This window comes from Ctenopharyngodon idella, chromosome 19 (genome assembly GCF_019924925.1).
Source record: "Ctenopharyngodon idella isolate HZGC_01 chromosome 19, HZGC01, whole genome shotgun sequence".
In the NCBI taxonomy this organism is placed as follows: domain Eukaryota; kingdom Metazoa; phylum Chordata; class Actinopteri; order Cypriniformes; family Xenocyprididae; genus Ctenopharyngodon; species Ctenopharyngodon idella.
The window spans coordinates 7,905,457-7,926,050 of NC_067238.1; the positions used below are offsets into that span (position 1 = coordinate 7,905,457).

The 20,594-nt window shown below is 40.3% G+C and overlaps 1 protein-coding gene across 1 annotated transcript in view; it reads right to left on the reverse strand.

Moving 5' to 3' along the window:
• Positions 1-8,438: 8,438 nt before the first annotated feature.
• Positions 8,439-20,594, reverse strand: part of vps52 (VPS52 subunit of GARP complex) — a 31,958-nt gene continuing 19,802 nt past the window's right edge. The window contains exons 14-20 of the mRNA XM_051872841.1: positions 17,506-17,629; positions 16,836-16,931; positions 16,650-16,757; positions 16,487-16,552; positions 16,262-16,373; positions 10,130-10,248; positions 8,439-10,024 (exon numbers count right to left, since the gene is read on the reverse strand). Coding sequence (XP_051728801.1) covers positions 9,878-10,024; positions 10,130-10,248; positions 16,262-16,373; positions 16,487-16,552; positions 16,650-16,757; positions 16,836-16,931; positions 17,506-17,629 — 772 coding nt within the window. The 3' untranslated portion in view covers positions 8,439-9,877. The remainder of the gene's footprint in view (positions 10,025-10,129; positions 10,249-16,261; positions 16,374-16,486; positions 16,553-16,649; positions 16,758-16,835; positions 16,932-17,505; positions 17,630-20,594) is intronic.

Sequence of the window (20,594 nt, forward strand, 5' to 3'; positions counted from 1 at the left end):
TAGCCAGTATGTCTGCTTCCTGACCTGGACCCCAGTTTGTCATGTTTCAGCTCTAAGACTATGTGCCATATTACTAGAGAGAAGAGCAGCACCATCCCAGGAGGGATGAATACCATCTCTTTTCAACAGGTCAGGTCTCCCCCAAAAACTTTTCCAATTGTCTATGAAACCTATATTATTCTGCGGACACCACTTAGACATTAAGTGATGACAATCTGCTAACTATCTCATCACTCCAACAAACAGGAAGGGGACCAGAGCAGATTACTTTTCCTGACATTGTACTTGCGAGTTCACACACCTCTTTAATGTTAATTTTAGTGATCTCCGACTGGCGAAGTCGAACATCATTAGTGCTGACATGAATAATGATTTTAGAGTATTTACGATTAGCATTAGCCAGCACTTTTAAATTTGCTTTGCTGTGGATGAATCTTGAACCATCTTCTATCTTGCCTACCATGAATACTTCAATAGTCAAAGACAATCGGAAAAGAGATTTTTTGTGCAATTGCCAATCAAAATAAACTACTATCCCTATTGTAATGATGGGTCGAATGCGTGAGGATCCATTTGCAGCTTGTTTATTAAAAGTACTTACAGAGTAGACAGGGCAAAGGCAGAGACACAAACAGGGACAGGCAATGGTCGAGGCAGGCGGCAGACAAGCAGAGTAAAGTCACAGGCAATGGTCAGGGCAGGCGGCAAACAAACACAGTCCAATAAACAGTCCAATGGCAACAGAAATACAGTCCACAAGAAAACGCTCAGAAGTGATCACCGGGGCAAATCAAGACTTCGCAAAGGGTGTGTGTGTGTGTGTGTGTCTTAAATAGTCCAGGTAATGATCTGCAGGTGTGTGTGGCAATTGGTGATTGGTGCATGTGATTGGAAGGGAGGATTATGGGAAGTGGAGTCCAGGAACTGACAGGAACAGACAGTGATCGTGACATAACGCCCCCCTTCCGGAAGGCGCGTCCTCGCGGCGTAAATGGCACAGATAGGGAGGGGGGGTGGGTACATTGGAGACCTGTTGGCAGACGGGAACGGGGTCTCCAATGCAGGTCCAGGAACTCGGGCAGCCACGGGGGGTCAGGTGCCACGGGCAGCCACGGCGGGTCAGGTGCCACGGGCAGCCACGGCGGGTCAGGTGCCACGGGCAGCCACGGCGGGTCAGGTGCCACGGGCAGCCACGGCGGGTCAGGTGCCACGGGCAGCCACGGCGGGTCAGGTGCCACGGGCAGCCACGGCGGGTCAGGTGCCACGGGCAGCCACGGCGGGTCAGGTGCCACGGGCAGCCACGGCGGGTCAGGTGCCACGGGCAGCCACGGCGGGTCAGGTGCCACGGGCAGCCACGGCGGGTCAGGTGCCACGGGCAGCCACGGCGGGTCAGGTGCCACGGGCAGCCACGGCGGGTCAGGTGCCACGGGCACCCACGGCGGGTCAGGTGGCTTGGGCACCCACGGCGGGTCAGGTGGCTTGGGCAACCACGGCAGGTCAGGTGGCTTAGGCGGCCACGGTAGGTCAGGTAGCTTGGGCGCCCACGGCAGGTCAGGGTCCGTAGCCGGCCACAGCAGTTCACAGGCGGTTGAAGACCGTGGGCGTGTAAGGTCCCCACCCGCAAGCTCAAGCAATTCGGAGGCCGCTGATGATCGCGGCCGTGCAGGGTCCCCACCCACAAGCTCCCCACCCTCAGGTATATGGCCCCCCCCCAAAAAGTTCTTGGGGAATTCAACGGAGGCCGTGGCGGTTTCGTGGGTAAGGAGCTCGGGTGGCGCCGGCAGGGCGAGGAGCTCGGGTGGCGCCGGCAGGGCGAGGAGCTCGGGTGGCGCCGGCAGGGCGAGGAGCTCGGGTGGCGCCGGCAGGGCGAGGAGCTCGGGTGGCGCCGGCAGGGCGAGGAGCTCGGGTGGCGCCGGCAGGGCGAGGAGCTCAGCGACGGCCTCCGTGGCCGTATCAGGAAGAGCGGGCTGCTCTGGGACGGCAGCGGACCGCTCTGGGACGGCCTCCGGGCTTACAACGGGCTCTGGGACGGCCTCCGGGCCTACAGCGGGCTCTGGGACGGCCTCCGGGCCTACAGCGGGCTCTGGGACGGCCTCCGGGCCTACAGCGGGCTCTGGGAAGGCCTCCGGGCCTTGAGGGATGGAGGAAGCCTTCTTCCTCCTCCTCCTCCGTTTACATGGTTGAGGCGGTGGCTCTATGCCTACCTCCTCTGAGGGCGCTGCAGCGGGCTCACGGGTTGGAGCGGACTCGCGGACTGGAGCTGGTTCTGGAGTGGACTCACTGGCTGGAACGACCCCTATGTTCCCAGACACTGGCGGGGCGGCCATCTTGCCCGTGGGCACTGGCAAAGCGGCCATCTTGTCCATAGCATCCAGAGAATTTGAGTGCGTCGCAACCGGCGAGCTTGAGTGCGTCGCAACCGGCGAGCTTGAGTGCGTCGCAACCGGCGAGCTTGAGTGCGTCGCAACCGGCGAGCTTGAGTGCGTCGCAACCGGCGAGCTTGAGTGCGTCGCCACCGGCGAGCTTGAGTGCGTCGCCACCGGCGAGCTTGAGTGCTTCGCCACCGGCGAGCTTGAGTGCGTGGCAACCGGCGAGCTTGAGTGCGTGGCAACCGGCGAGCTTGAGTGCGTGGTAACCGGCGAGCTTGAGTGCGTGGCAACCGGCGAGCTTGAGTGTGAAGCGGCCGGCAGAGGCTTAGGAATGCCAGCCGCTCGTACTGAAGTCAGCGCTGGATCAGCCACACTGGAACGCAACCCACTCCGCTCCCAAACAGATCCAGAGACGTGATGTAATTCTAGAGGATCAACGGAGACTTGACTTGGCTCTGGAAGATCAGCGGACACATGATGTGATGATGTTGTGGCCGCCATTTTGTGCAGGCTCTCTTTAGAGGCAGCCATTACATGGGGGGACGAGGTGTCGCGTTCCTCCGCGACACCCACAGTAAAAAGTGAACCAACAGTAAGCAGGGCAAAGTCCAGAAATTCCACGAACGACCCTCGGGGACCATTAATAAGTAAGTAGTCCTTCAATGGTTCGTTTAATCCATAGCCAAAGAAGTCAATGAGGGCACAGTCAGGCAGGTCAGAGAAATAGGCAATGTCTAAAAACTTCTGAATGTGGTCCTCGAGTGTACAATTACCTTGCCGAAGGCGGACGAGACGTATTGCTGGGTCCATGCTAAGGTTGGAAGCGCTCGTAGAAGCTGCTGGATCGTTTGATGGCGAAGTCTTCTGTAATGATGGGTCGAATGCGTGAGGATCCATTTGCAGCTTGTTTATTAAAAGTACTTACAGAGTAGACAGGGCAAAGGCAGAGACACAAACAGGGACAGGCAATGGTCGAGGCAGGCGGCAGACAAGCAGAGTAAAGTCACAGGCAATGGTCAGGGCAGGCGGCAAACAAACACAGTCCAATAAACAGTCCAATGGCAACAGAAATACAGTCCACAAGAAAACGCTCAGAAGTGATCACCGGGGCAAATCAAGACTTCGCAAAGGGTGTGTGTGTGTGTGTGTCTTAAATAGTCCAGGTAATGATCTGCAGGTGTGTGTGGCAATTGGTGATTGGTGCATGTGATTGGAAGGGAGGATTATGGGAAGTGGAGTCCAGGAACTGACAGGAACAGACAGTGATCGTGACACCTATAGAGGATATCCCTATTGCTATACTGTGACCAGATTTCTCATGGAGGCATATGGGACGGGATGGACAGTGTTGGGGAAATTTTGAGTTTCTGTATAATTTCCATATGATTATCTTTATATGATTATGGTTAAATGATTTAGTTTTTTTCAGAAGTGCTTAAGTATGCATTCTTTGGGTGACAAGTGGAAAAACACTGAAGTGGTAAACATGTTCCTAATATGGTAAAAGGACAGAGGCTTCAGCCTTGGGGGTTAGAGATATAAAAGTGAGGGGAAGCTTTCATTCTTTGTCTTACACTCTGCAGCTACTTGTGTTTCTGTATGACTGTCTGATCTTTCTTGCAAGAAATAAAACTTTGAAAGACAATTGGATGTGTTTGTCTCTTATGCAGTAAGAGTCCTGTTGATTTTTGTCACAACAGACAGGCACCCCATTTCACATTTTTTATTGATATGAGAAATTTTATTTCATGATAATGATATATACCATAAAGTTATTTTAAAAAAAAAAAATGAACAAAGAAGCAAATTACAAACAATAGGAAAAATACGATAGAGTTCCAAATTAAATAAACGTTTTTCAGGTAGGCTACAGTAGATTTATTTAACATGTATACATTTATTTAACATCTTTTGTTTGATTAACATTAATGACAGACAGGTATTTTAGGCAGCTGTCCCTTTAAAACTGAATGCTAGAATTTTCTGACACATATCTGGTTTTCACCGAACTGTATACGTTCACTTAAGCCATAACATCTTAAGCCATAATCGACTGTATTTACGTGAGATACTCCACATGATGGGCATTTTGACAACTGTGTCTGTATTTGACCATGCAGGCGCAAAGAGAACTGAATTGGGATTGCGCACTGTCTGAGAGCGCGCTTCTGGTGTGTATCATTCAGCTCGATACCAAACTTGAGTTTTTTTTTCCCACAACTTACTGCACATAATAACTTGATAAACTCTTTTTGAAGTTTCTCATTTAATGTACACATACGGTTCTTTGTATTTGTACTAATAAAGTGAGATTAAATACATAAAGTATATTTGTGTAATTTAATATAGTTAATTATTACATGTTTGCATATAATTCTGAGATTGCATTTCACTGTTCCTCATTTTTCGTGCAAGTGATATGAGTAAATGCATGTTCACATTTAGACTAGAACTACAATAACCATGTTTACACAGCGCACTCAATACCTCTGCAGTTTATTTCTCTCAACATGGGGACAGGAGAGCTGTCAGTCAATAAATGTGAAAAAGTTACTTGCGTTACTTATTTGAAAAAGTAACTTAGATATTTTGTTTGGCCAGAGGAGAACTGGCCCCCCGACTGAGCCTGGTTTCTCCATTTTAACACCTGTTTGCCACCTGATGTCACCTGTTGGAGTTTGGGTTCCTTGCCGCCGTCGCCTTTGGCTTGCTTAGTTGGGGACACTTGACATTTGATATTCAACAATGTTTTGATCTGCCTGCATCGACACCGTTGTATGCGAACTGAACTGAGCTGAATGATGACATCACTGTTTACTCCAGTGCTGATATAGATAAATTAACTAAATTAATAACTACTGATTCTTACAACGGAATGAATCAATACTGAATTTACTTAAGCTGGACAATGACACCATTTTCTTTAAGAGCTGCTGTGCAGCCAAAAATTATAAACCAGTTATCACTGTAAAGCTGCTTTGACACAATCTGCATTGTAAAAAGCGCTATATAAATAAAGGTGACTTGACTTGACTTAATGCATTACTTTACTAGTTATTCCAAAAGTAATCTTATCAAGTAACTCAAGTTATTTGTAATGTGTTACCCCCCAAACTGGTGATAACACAAATCAAAAACCTTACATACATAAACAGTTCTCATATTTCGGCCCTCTTTACACCTGGCATTAATGTGTAAATGTAAGGGGGCAGATCAGTGACACCACATACAGCGATGGTCAGGGACAGACACAGTGTAACTGTACCCTATTACACCTGTACGCTATTATTTAATCCTCTATGTGTAAAGGTTTTAATGAGAGAGAAGTCCCCAGTGTTAAATTAACACTGCTCGGTGTCTCCTGGGGTCCACTCTATAGAGTGTTAAAAAAACACTGAAGCAGTGTTACAGTTAATTAAATAATTAAGTCATTAATTAAGTGATGATTAAACATTAGTGATGAACACCTGCTATTAACAAGCAGAATCCCTGAAGGAAAGATGAACATGAGAAACACAAGAACTGCAACTGACTTTCAGCCACAGGCTTAGATGAAATTAACTGAAGATAAAAGACATTGAATCTCTCAAGATCTCAGCAGAGGATGATTAATAAACTCCACAAACAGCATTACCAGCTTTACTTATTACTAACCAGATTGACTTTATTTCTGTCATATGTCTACAGAAGTTCTTATTGAGAATTAAAGGTGCAGTGTGTAAATTTTAGCGGCATCTAGCGGTGAGGTTGCGAATTGCAATATAGAGAAGCTACGGTGGCCAACACAGGACAAAGATGTCGTCGTCTGAGACAGAAATTCACTTTTAAACAAAATTCACTTTTACATGGTGTTTGGACATAAATGTGTGTTGGCAGTGTGTCTACACAACCACCCTATAATGATACTAATCCACCCAGTGTTTTTTTTTTAAAATCCCTATAAATCATAAGCACTTTCTCAGATCAAGCCATTCTCAGATTCTTGGCAAAGTGACGTAATTTTGCAAAAGCAAAACTGCCGTTTTAGCATACACCCACCCTGAGTGAGCTGTAAACAGTCCGCCATTGTTTGGACGTCGGAGCAGATGTAGACAAGAATGTCTCCTAAGTGACTGAGGTGTTTTGTTGTTGGCTGTAAAAATGAACATAGCAATCATCATTTGACTGCTATGTTCAGTAGTACATATGAAAGTGTTATATTAATGCATCATTCATTCATTCATTCATTCATCATTTACTACCGACAGCTGAGCTGCTGAAGACGCAGTGGATTAACTTTGTTTTTTGAAGGGAACGCGCCCCCCGATCTACCTAAATGTGTTTATGTTTGCGCGAATCACTTTACATCAGACTGCTTTCTAAACGAGGAACAGTACAAGGCAGGTTTTGCTAAAAAGTTGTTCCTGAAGAATGGATCGGTACCAACTGTTTGTGATCCAGCTTCACCTCTAGAAGGAGTATAATTTTTATTTATTTATTTTATTTATATATTTATTTATTAACTGCTCGTACTCAAACGCGGCAAGTCGGAGTCAGTTGCGTTCAGTCAGCGTTTAAATTCCGTGGGTAATAATTTAAAATTGGTCCAGTCGAAGGAAACACTCTTTGTGTGTCGAGTTCAGTCTTAAAATGTTTCGGCTAGTCAATAAGTTAAGAGTTAAGCTGATTTAACAGTCTCAGAGAACATTGTTATGTCATCATTTTTTTTTAGAACATTCTCATTGTAATTTATAACTGGTCGATTATAATGAACAATGCATTAAGATGATAGTCTTTTTACAAACTTTGTACGTTTTATGTACAAATAGATATGGTTGTACCGATGTGTCTTCAGATCCTCCCGCTGCCATACTTTCCCCAAGGGATACGCTCAACGGTTGTCAAGGCAGTGCTCCACCTGTCTTGTGTCGACACGCCCCATGGAAAAGAGTGGTGGGGTGAACAGTAGCTCATTAACATTTAAAGTGCCATGCACCGAAATGGGTCGCTGTGAACAGAGCAGTTTTTAACAAAGGTAAAAAGGGTGTTGTTTCACACAACCATTGAGATTTTTTACCAAAGTATGTTTGGTAAGCATTTGGTAAACAGACTTTTCAGGAATACCCTAAAGAATCATCATTCAATGTCCCCTTTAACAGAGGCTTAGATTTGAAGTCACCATTTTGGAGAACATTGTTTGCTTTAGTTTTTCTCTGGCTGCTGAAACAGTGTTTTATAAAGCACATTTGTTATGGCAAAAACAAAAACAAACAAACAAACAAAAAAAAAAGCAAGAGAAAATGTGATTAGGTGATTTCAGTTAAATATTGATTATAAATAAACAATCATCATTGTTTATGTTTAGTAACCTGATTCAATCATTTAATCCAGAGTCTAATCCTTGATTAACTCCATGTGGTGTAATTATTATTATTATTATTTTTTTATTGTTGATTATAGCAGCCCTCTGGTTCTACAGCAATTTGAGCTCCTGCAGCACTTACACATACAGACATGTGTTGCTGTGTAATTAAACTTTTAACTGGGATAAGAGAAAGTAATTTACCTTCCAAAATTTAAGATAATCAGTCCCTGGCTTTGTTAGAAATTTTGAAATATCATGGTCCATGCTCCTAATTCATGCATTTCATTCTGCCACTGATCTCCTTTAGAAAAGTCCTTAAAGGGGTCCTTGATTATGATTTTACTTTTTTAACTTTAGTTAGTGTGTAATGTTGCTGTTTGAGCATGAACAACATCTGCAAAGTTACGATGCTTCTATCCTACATAGAAGGCACAGCATTATTTTTTAATTTCAGGCTCTCTGCAAATCCAATGAAGCTACTGTGGAAAAACACAGTAGCTGCATTGGATTTGCAGAGAGCCTGAAATTAAAATATAATGCTGTGCCTTCTATGTAGGATCCGACAGGAACGGCGCAACATGCTTATGTGAGTAAAAAAAGTTTTTACTGTGTCACTATTGCCTTGTTACAGATCGTTTGATACGTACAGATTATGTGTACATGTCTAACCAAAATCACCAGTGACCAGTGATTTATGATATGTAATGATTCATGTAGGCCTACAGTCAGATGTTTTTGTCTCAAAATTGTTTATTGTCAGCAAATCAAACCAGTGACTAAACGGTCAACTTCACATTGTTTCTCTTAGTAGGATGAAAATAATATGTTATTAAACTGTGATTAAATTATACATAGAAAGCGATCAAAGAACACTCCCTTTAAAATCCCTGGAACTGTCAATCAAACAGCACGAGTGTTCTGGACTCTCGCCAAAACTCCCATTAGAATCAAAAAATCTCTTATTTACATTGTGTTTGCACTGTTAGTTATGATGAAAGCATTTGTTAGTGTGCAGAAATTGAGTTACAATGACAAGATTACTGAATTCATGCACTCAACATGTACTGTATGTAATCAGCTACAAGCTCATCACTGCAACCTTTCTTGCCACAATCTAAATAAAATGCTATAATCAACACTTTTCACAATTAGTAAGCCTTGGGAACCGTAACAGTAAAAACATGCTAAACGTTTGAGAGAATTCCACATGTAATACTTAGCTATTTCCATATGCAAATATGTTAGCCAATCACAGCAGTGGGCGTTTACACTGAAGTCTCACAGTTAAATTATGACAATTTTTGATGTAAGAATCATACTAACATTATAAGTGCACCCCAGGAAACATTTTAAAATAATAATATAAAATACTTTAAAGTCCAATGTAGTCAAGCTAACTACATTTAGTCATGATTATGGTTTTAAATACCCACAACAAAATGTTCCCTTTGTCTTGTGTAGCCTTGTTTTTTTTTTTTTTGTTTTTTTTTCTTTCTTCATTTTAACAGATTGACAAGATGATGGGAACATTTTCAGAGACTTTTGATCTAATATCTTTTATTTTGAGACATTGAATGCCTTTGTTTGGCAATATGATAATAATACATAAAGAACTTTTCAGAGAAAACCAAAAGACATTTTTATATCTGTTGTCAGGCCAATAATGCATTTAAATAGTGAACACAAAAACAAATCAAATTATCAGCAAACTTTAAAACAACAGACTGACCAAATAATTAGATTAGTGCTCAATATACTAGATGATTGTTTATATTATCACAATCTACTGAAAATCAGCCTTTAAAACTCATGTTCTAGCTTTAGCTGTAAACTGCAAAATATCATACTTTTAATATCTCTGCCGTGTTTTCCAGAAAATCTTTAGGACAAGATATATTTACCTGTTTAGGAAAAAAGTTTGCATTATTGTTTTGCTTAAACAAGTTAACAAGTTAAAAACTTCTGCCAGTGACAGAAGACAAATCATCATCCAATTCAGATTTTCTAGTCTTCATTTTAACACAGTTTGCTTATCAGGAAAATATATCTTGTTTTATGAATGTGTATGTTCGTAGGTACTCCCAAAGAATGTTTTTTTTGCAACTAAAGCAAATGATTCCTGACAGTCTTGTGGCCAATAAGTGCTGATGACTTATGTGTGAGTTCAAAAGTTTGGTTTGTGTTTCTTGACTTCCACCATCAGATGATGGAGGTTTATGAGCTCAGAGCGCACTGCCAGACTGCGGAATGTTGGCTGGGAGAGGACCTTATGGAAACCATGATAGTACTGGATGAGCTGGGTCAATGCTCCCTAGTGAACACAACCAAACAAGAATTCATAACACATTTAAATAAATAAAAGTAATAACTTCATTGTTACACAAATGGTCAGGAGACTCATCTCATGGGGTTGTACCTGAATTATGCTGGTTCCATTTTTAAAGTTGGTGAATGAACGCATCACATCCTGACTCAGGGCCTCCACAGACTGCTTCCATGTGCTGGAGAAACCCCTCACCAACTGAGTGATACGAGCTGACAAACAGATATAGGCAGACAGATTCTTAAAACGATTCAGATTTGTGGGTCAATGGACACCCAGACCTCTGTGGGTGTTTCTGGGAGCATCCTTTGATGGAAACATTGTAATATGTTTCATAAATTTGGGAACAGGATGATTTTTTTTTTAAGTTTTGAAAGAAGTCTGTTCACCAAAACTGCCTTTATTTGATTGAAAATATGGTAAAATAATAAAGGCACAATATGTTATTTTCACCAATAGAGGTCGCTTATTCAAATCAAAGGCGTAGCTTGATGACTCAGTGAATAAGCGTGGATTCACGGGAGTAGTCGTCTTCACTTCCACAGCCGATGGGAAGGGAATCCGACGGACTCGGGCAGAAACCATGTTCATGGATGAGCTAATGTTGAGTTAGGTTTTAACATTACTCTGTGTTCGCTCGGTGGCTGGTATGATAGACTTGTTGCACTATGCAGTAATCTAGATCGATATTAAAATATATTAATAAAAGCTGGATGACTTATGTTGCTAAATGACATGCAATAAATTTAAAAATGTTAGCTTCTTGACAATATGGTGTGGTTTCTTGAGGCATGGTAAAAACATGGTACTCGTGGTAGATCAATAAAACAAGCGTTTCAAACAATAAGACTGTGTTGAGCTATATAACAATGATTCATTTTCTGTTGATAAATGTATCCAAACAGTTGCTCACCTGTCTAATAAAACACATAATATATTAAAGTGTCCTTGGTGAATCCATGGTTTCTACAAAAGTAAAAATGGAAATCGCGGATAACGAGGATATGAAGTCACTGACAGGTGAGGCAATGACACGGTCCGTTACACTGGTTTAAACTGCTGAATTTTCTGGATTTAAACATTGTTGAAAATGTTTGGGATAATTTAACAAAATATATAACATTGTTCTAGTGTTTTTTGGATATTTTAATCTAAAAATTTTACATATTGTGACTTTAATATCATTTAAAATAATTGTTTGCTATTTTAATATATTTTAAATGTCTTCTTTTTGTGATGGTAAAGCTGAATTTTCAGCAGCCAGTCTTCAGTGTCACACGATCCTTCAGAAATCAGTCTAATATTCTGATTTTAAGAAACCTTTATTCTTATTTGTATTAGTTGAAATGGTTGTGTTGCTTAAACTGTAGAAGTGTGGACATGTTTTTTTTTTTTTTTTTTTTTTTTTTTTTCAGGATTTTTCTGATGAACAGCATTTATTTGAAACAGGAATCTTTGGTAACATTATAATGTATTTACTGTCATTTTTATTTAAATTTAATTTAATTTAATTTAATTCATCCTAGCTAAAGAAAAGTATTAATTTCTTTCAAAACCACGAGAACAAAAAGAACAACAACAACAACAAAAGAAACATTTGACTTGTAGTGTTAGTTTTAAACAGTGTTGGTGAAGCTACTTTTAAATTGTAATAATGAGATGATTTAATTAGTGATGAGGTGATGACATAATTCTTTGTAATTTATCTGACAATGAGAATCTCTACTAGGATGACAACACTAAACAGCATTTGAACAGAAAACATACACCAGTTACAACCAGTCAAACAAGAAAAAAATAAATTTATACTAAAGAGTAAAAAAATATTTCTATTTGACAAAATATATGTAAAATTATTGAAATAAAGGGGGCAATTGGATTTAATGATGATGGCAATGCAGAAATTACACACCTTAGCTTAAAAAAAAGTATCTAGGCCCTTTTGGGTCTGATGCAGCAAACTTTGAGATACTTGCTATATCTTTCGAATGGAAACTCTACACTGCATCTTGGATGGATGCTATGGAGACTCCATCACATATCCGGCGTCTGAAGCATGTGTGAAAACACTCCAATCTGATTGCTTGACAACAGTCCGTGACATCATTATCGACCGCCCGGAAGTGTAAGAGGGGACATGTCATCAGTTTTTTTGTCTTTAGGTGCCATTTGTTTCGTCAGCGCATGGTGAAGACGGGATCATAGAAAATCCTAGCAAGCATTTTAGGAAGTGTGTGCCTACGTGTCCCAGGTCCCATGGTGGTGCTTCAAGCCTACCAGGCAGATCTGCTAAATAAAACTTGGATAAGAGCCAGGGACAGTCCCGTGAAATGGTTGCTGAACTGCGCAGCACCACAGATCTAGCTCTGTGGCAGGTGTTTCCTAAAAGCTGTGTCAGGTGAGGAAAGGCTGTCACAGCCTGGCCATTTTTCCATAGAGCTCTGCCTTTGGGGCTAAAGTAGCCCACTGGGGAGGAAGGAAGTTTCCATTAAGGCCAGGCTTCCCCTTCTATAGAGGCATAGAAGCTAAGGGATCTTCTATTTTTGTGAGAGATAATGGTTTAGGGAATGCTACGACGTGAAGGGGATGAAAAAGAAGGGGAACGAGAGACTGTCTTGTTGCCATGCTATTGGGTCTGCTTGCACATCTCCTTCAGATAAAAAAAAGTTGATAGCATGTGTCATACTTCCGGGAGCTCCGCTAATGATGTCACGGACTGTCGCCAACCAATCAGATTGGAGTGTTTTCACACGTGCTTCAGACACCGGATACGCTGATGGCGTCCCCATAGCATCCATTCAAGACAGAGTGTAGAGATTCAGTGTAGAGTTCCCCTTCTCAGGGAACCATGGTTAGTTCTAACCTGAGACATTTTCAAACTATGGAAAAAATGGTTAAATTAATTTTTAAAGGGATAGTTTGCACAAAAATGAAAACTCTGTCATTGTTTATTCACTCTCATGTCATTTCAAATCCATAATACTTCTATTCATCTTTGGAACACAAATTATATTTTTAATATGCTCTCATAATTTTTGTCCATCCATTTAAAGTCCACACAAAAGAAATGTGAATCCGCTATTAAAAATACATCATTCACCCGCCACCGACCTGAATCTATGATTTACTCTGATTTAGATATCCGCACCTGATCATCACATTACAATTATTTTTATATTCAGAGTTAATCGGGATGATATGGTAACATACTACACTGAAGTAGGCTGCTTTTAAATGAAAATTTATTTAAGGTAAAAGTTCTTTGGCAAAATTACATTTCAATAGCCTAAACAGAGGCTTGTTTGATGTCACGGTTTCCATCACCGCAACTTTCTGAACACACACACAAGAAGTTCAGCCCAAGCAAAGGCTGGATATAGGCTTTATTAGTTTATTGTCATATGGGCTACAGTGTTTCACAGCCGTTACATATCACATGGTCCTGGTTAACTACTTCACTAACTACTTCAACGCTCCCACACAGTATTTTTCTTCCCTCCCTCTTGTTTCGTTTTTAATTATCCTTTTTGGAAATTTCTCTCTCTTGCTTCCATTGCTGCTTAAAGGATTAGTTCACTTTAAAATGAAAATTACCCCAAGCTTTACTCCCCCTCTAGCCATCCTAGGTGTATATGACTTTATTCTATCTGATAAACACAATCAGAGTTATATTAATAAATATCCTGAGGCATCCAAGCTTCATAATGGCAGTGAACGGGACCAACGAGTATGAAGCTCAAGAAAGTGCATCCATCCATTATAAAAGTACTACACACGGCTCCGAGGGGTTATTAAAGGCCTTCTGAAGGGAAGCAATGTGTTTGTGTAAGAAAAATATCCATATTTAACAAGTAAAATATCTAGCTTCCGCCAGACCACCTTCTGTATTCAACTTACGAATAAACTGTAACGCCTCTCGCAGTTCAAAACGCTTACACTACATCCTATGCCTTCCGTATTCAGCTTACGAAAAAAGCTTAACTGACACTTAGGATGGCTTGAGGGTGAGTAAAGCTTGGGGTAATTTTCCTTTTAAATTGAACTAATCCTTTAAACAAGTGGACCCCAAAACTAGCTAAACGAGCTTGCAAATTAGTGCCTGACAAAAAATTAAGTTTTCAACATTATTTTTCCATCATTATGTTGGAAAAAAAACTTATCAGAATAATTTCTGTTGATCTTTTGTATATTTTTAGTTAAAGCTGTTAAGTTATTAAGCAAAATCTCATGTGGGTTTTTTCCTTTGTGTTTTATATAATGACCACTAGGAGGTGCTCTAGGCATATATTTTACTTGATTGGTTTCCCTGAAGAGACACTATACACTATATTGCCAAAAGTATTAGGACACCCCTCCAAATCACTGAATTCAGGTGTTCCAATTACTTCCATGGCCACAGGTGTATAAAATCAAGCACCTAGGCATGCAGACTGTTTCTACAAACATTTGTGAAAGAATGGGTGGCTCTCAGGAGCTCAGTGAATTCAAGCGTGGTACCGTGATAGGTTGCCACCTGTGCAATAAGTACATTCGTGAAATTTCCTCACTACTAAATATTCCACGGTCAACTGTTAGTGGTATCATAACAAAGTGGAAGCAATTGTGAACAACAGCAACTCAGCCACGAAGTGGTAGGCCACGTAAAATCACAGAGCTGGGTCAGTGCATGCTGAGACGCACAGTGCGCAGAAGTCGCCAACTTTCTGCAGAGTCAATAGCTACAGACCTCCAAACTTCCTGTGGCCTTCAGATTAGCTCAAGAACAGTGCGTAGAGAGCTTCATGGAATGGGTTTCCATGGCCGAGCGGCTGCATCCAAGCCTTACATCACCAAGTGCAATGCAAAGCGTCGGATGCAGTGTAAAGCACGCCGCCACTGGACTCTAGAGCAGTGGAGACGTGTTCTCTGGAGTGACAAATCATGCTTATCTATCTGGCAATCCGATGGACGAGTCCGGGTTTGCCAGGAGAACAGTACTTGCCTGACTTCATTGTGCCAAGTGTAAAGTTTGGTGGAGGGGGGATTATGGTGTGGGGTTGTTTTTCAGGGGTTGGGCTTGGCCCCTTAGTTCCAGTGAAAGGAACTCTTAATGCTTCAGCATACCAAGACATTTTTGACAATTTCATGCTCCCAACTTTGTGGGAACAGTTTGGGGATGGCCCCTTCCTGTTCCAACATGACTGCGCACCAGTGCACAAAGCAAGGTCCATAAAGACATGGATGAGCGAGTTTGGTGTGGAGGAACTTGACTGGCCTGCACAGAGTCCTGACCTCAACCCGATAGAACACCTTTGGGATGAATTAGAGTGGAGACTGCGAGCCAGGTCTTCTCGCCAACATCACTGCCTGACCTCACAAATGCGCTTCTAGAAGAATGGTAAAAAATTCCCATAAACACACTCCTAAACCTTGTGGAAAGCCTTCCCAGAAGAGTTGAGGCTGTAATAGCTGCAAAGGGTGGGCCAACATATTAAACCCTACAGATTAAGAATGGGATGTCATTAAAGTTCATGTGCATGTAAAGGCAGGCGTCCCAAAACTTTTGGCAATATAGTGTACGTTGTTGATGAAAACAAAAGTATAAGAGTGACACACGTTTGTTGTGTTACTGTGAAACGGGAGATCTGTGTTTTTATTAAAATGAACACATTAATGATTTATCTCATCCACCCGTGAACCACCTGCAATTAATTGGAATGTTACAGCGATCCGTGCATCACTACCACACAACCCAAATTTTCAAGCTTCGAAAAGTACATAAAGACATGGCTCAACCATACATGCTTGAGAACAAACCTTATTGGTTTGTCAAGCAAGTGTGAGCTTTTGTTTATCATATCTGATGAACTCATCAAATCATCTATGCATGTGCGATAATCAAGGTTTATATGTGAATAAAAGCCTAAATTAAATCTGTTCGTCATATAAAATGATCATGTCTGTTCAGAACACTTGATGGATTACTTTAACCACGTATTTATGTACTTTTTTAAGCTTGAAAAATTTTGTGACATGGACTTTGGATGGACAAAAATGATGAGAGAACGTAAAAAATATCTTCATTTGTGTCACAAAGATGACAAAGACATAGGTTTGGAACAACATAAGAGTGAGTACATAATGAAGGAATTTTTGGGTGATGAATGAATCACATGATAAAAGATAAAAAATAAAGCAGTGCGATTTAAACCTTAACAGTGAAAACAAGGCAGCTCCAGCACTGACCTTCATCATTTTTGAGTTTTTCAAGTTGCCCTTTCTCTATTAGTGCCTCACTCTCCTTCACAAATGCAATCATCCCTCCAAACGGAGATGAAAGAATCTCCTCTATAAACTCCTATAAAATTACACATCAAAACACAATGGTTACTCACATTACAATAAGGAAAGCAATATCCTACTTCAAAACAGCTGCCAGTCTGAACCGGTACTTAGTATCCCAGAATGTACCTGTGTTCTTGCCAGTAGGAGCTGCTGAAAGCCCTCAACCTCTTTACTGTCATCAGCTGCTCTCTCCTTTATAACACACACACAAAACATATCATCATGCATTCTGGTAATGAGTCCTAACCGTTAATAAATGGACCGTGGTGTGGTGTGTGATTAACCTCACCATGAGCACACCAAGCATCATGTCATAGTTGTTGATGAGGAAGATGAGCTGGTCTCGTCTAGAAGGAAACTCAGCTGCCATTTTCAGCACAAAATTCTCCACCTCAATCTGGAAATCATATTTATGTCACATTTCAATATGAGCCACTTCACCGTTCGAGGAAAGAGGGGTTTCTGTTCTGCTCACCTGCAGCTGTCCGAGTAGTGTGTTGGTCCTCTCGTTGGGAAAGGTTTGATTTATGCTGACAATAGCAGAGGAGAATTCAGCATACCGGCGTGTGATCTACACAAACAAGAAGCAAAAACAGATTATTTAAGCCACATATACGTAAATGTGCATTCATTTCATACTGTACATGGACAGAACACAGTACATGTAAGTCTCTAAAAATATATATATATTTTTTTTATAAAATTGAGCATCGTTTTTAGAAGGCAATTGTACACTACTCAGTGAATGCAGCTCAATCATAAAGTTTTCCTGAAAAATATTGTGGAACGTATGAAGATAACTTTTTTCTGTTTTCCTGAGGGAGCCATTAATTTAAAAAAAAAAAAAAAAAAATTATAACTTTCTCAGTTTTTACTGAGATGCAGTTTCATATATCAATACATTTAATAAATATATGGTAGGAAATAAAAATAAAAATGATTAAAATGGAACAATTGTTGTTTCATTTTCAAATCTAAAGACAGCATGGGCAAGATGAACAAAGCAGTTGTTTAATAATAAAAATAATTGAAGTGGTCTAGTTGTGAATGTACAAAATGCTTGCACTACCAAAAAACCTTTGGAAACCCCTTTTTTTTTTTTGAGTGTGGCATTTCAGCATGTGTTTGTGTATGAGGCTTCATACATAGTGTGGTCTGGTGTCCAGTACACCTAGTTTCTGAGGGTCAGTGTTTCGAATGCTCTGGATGTTCATCTCCAAAATGAGCTCAAATCTCGGCCACAACAATTCTAGCACAGCCTCCCAGTACCTGCACAATACACATACAAAAACAAAAGCCATTTATAAAGAAAACACACAAGTGTCATGAAACTCTTGACTTGACTTGGCAGGTAATGCTGAGGAGCAGAGAGGTGTGTGGGTGATCTGGAGATCAAATTTCCAGATCCCACCACCTTGTTTCTCCTCATCATTTAAAGTAGTGATGAAATGGAAGTAGCGACTGATCATTTCTTCTTTATTGTGATGTACATCAGAGTGAAGCAGATTATCAAAAAAGAAAAAAAAAGTTGTTGACTGGATTTTATTATGTGGATGCGGCACTCAAAAAATGAGGCAGAACAGAATGTGAGTTAGCAGTCAACTGTAAGAAAGGGGGGGCAGGGTTTAAATATATTTATTACCAGTCACAAAATTCTCATTAAAAAGTCAGCATACTGAAGCATGTGACATTGATTCAAAAAAAGCCAAACCAAATATTTTGTAATTGCAATGAGAAACACGTCAGGGTTTCAATATAGATGCTAAAGGACACTTTTTATGTCTGTATAGTGAAAAGGTCTCGACTAAAAGTCTGCAAAAGTCTTGGACATGCAACATTCATAGGACACATAGAGTGAGAATGGGTTGAAAAAGTCACACTCATGGTCCATTTGGACCCCATATTGAAAATAAATATTATATAAAAAATTAAATTATATAAAAAAAATATGTAGTTTTTTATTTTTCATTTTTCAATAAAATCAATAAATTTGGCATAAATCTGAAAATGTTCACAAAGATATGAAGGCCAGGTACTAAAACACAAATGCAATGTGGGAAAAAATATGCTTACTCACACACAAAAACACACAGGTGTGACTGCAACAGAGCATTTGTATAAAATTTGGCAAACAAAATCAGCCACAAATGCTGAACAGAAGCAGATATGAAGAGGTGAGACTTACACACGCACACGCACACACACACTTTCGCATGAACGTGCACATGCACACACACACACACACACACACAACACCTGCTAATTTCTGCTTATTGCTTTTGTTTTATTTACATATTTTAAAATAATTATTAAATAATAATTATCTTGTGCTAAAGTTAATGATTTTTTACATTTGGTTTATTGAAATAATTTGTGAATACAATCTGACTCTTAATTTTTTGGACTATTGGAGAACAAAAACTTGAACTGAATTGAGCTGGATGCTGACACCACTGTTTTCTGCAGAGCTGCTTTATAGCTTGCAACATTGACACTGCTATATAAGTAAAGGTGACTTGAAGTTAAAAAATGTTAAAAAATAAGATCAAAATTAGCTGCGAGCAGCAATTAAAGGGGCCAAGCAACACAGAGGCAGAATGAGGAGGTAAAAATCAAGGCAGCAAGCATCAGAACAACTGCAAAAATGAGTAAAGACATATATAATCACTTGTAACGTAATATAATTGCTTATTAGTTTTAACCAATAGGTGGCACTGACAACAAACTGATCTGGTGTGGTCAATGTTGAGTAAATAAAGTTTGGTGTCAATATGTCAAATCTTTCCAGAGATACAGCCTGAGATGCAGTTTGGCATTATGACATCAAATTTGTTTCAAATCCGACTATGGCAAAATTGGTATCTATGCCCTCAGCATGACCCAGGGAATCTATTAGGACCCGTTTCATTACAACACGCATGCTGCAACTAATCTAAAGAGACCAGTCTCATGATTTTTGGTCAAACTCTTGAGAGTTTATAAGCAAAAAAAAAAAAAAAAAAAAAAAAAAATCATATCTCTTGATATCTCATATCTCTCTTGGCACTGTGCCAAATCTGTACAGGTACCCTCAGGTCATGGTTGTCATAACACACCAAATTTAGTCAGAATACGCTAAAGTGTTACGGAGATATAACATCACGTCCTTTTTGCCTTGTTCGTCATATTTGTTCTCATGTTAATCTAGAATGGTTTAACTAATTGACATGAATACCAATTTTTTCTGTAGGTATGGTCTGGGGATGATCTGATTTAATTTCCTTGTAAATCGGAGCAACGGTCTATGAGGAGTTTGAAAAAGTAGGTTTTTGAAGAAAATCAAAATGATAGACAGGAAGTTTGGCCGACTATGACAAAACTGGTATCTATGTTCTTGGCATGACCCAAGGTATCTATTAAGACCAGTTTCATTACAATAGGCAAAATTATATTATATTTTTTAAAAATTTCATTATAATTCTTGGCCACAAGGTGGTACAGCCCTGAAGCTTTTTGAGTACCTTCAGGGTATGGTGCCGATGACACCCAGTTTCGTAACAATAAGCCAATGCATTTGTAAAATATAGTATTTTACAACAAAATTAAAAATGGCTGATGCCCAAAATTGCTGATATGGGAAAATTGGATATCATTTTACTCAGTATGCTATACCAAATCTAAAGAGACCAATTTTTGGTGTGTTGTGATTTGTAGACAAACCGTTCTTAAGTTATACAGGTGCTGGTCATATAATTAGAATATCATCACAACGTTGATTTATTTCGCTAATTCCATTCAAAAAGTGAAACTTGTATATTATATTCATTCATTACACACAGACTGATATATTTCAAATGTTTATTTCTTTTAATTTTGATGATTATAACTGACAACTAAGGAAAATCCCAAATTCAGTATCTCAGAAAATTAGAATATTGTGCAAAGGTTCAATATTGAAGACACCTGGTGCCACACTCTAATCAGCTAATTAACGCAAAACACCTGCAAAGGCCTTTAAATGGTCTCTCAGTCTAGTTCTGTAGGCTACACAATCATGGGGAAGACTGCTGACTTGACAGTTGTCCAAAAGACGACCATTGACACCTTGCACAAGGAGGGCAAGACACAAAAGGTCATTGCAAAAGAGGCTGGCTGTTCACAGAGCTCTGTGTCCAAGCACATTAATAGAGAGGCGAAGGGAAGGAAAAGATGTGGTAGAAAAAAAGTGTACAAGCAATAGGGATAACCGCACCCT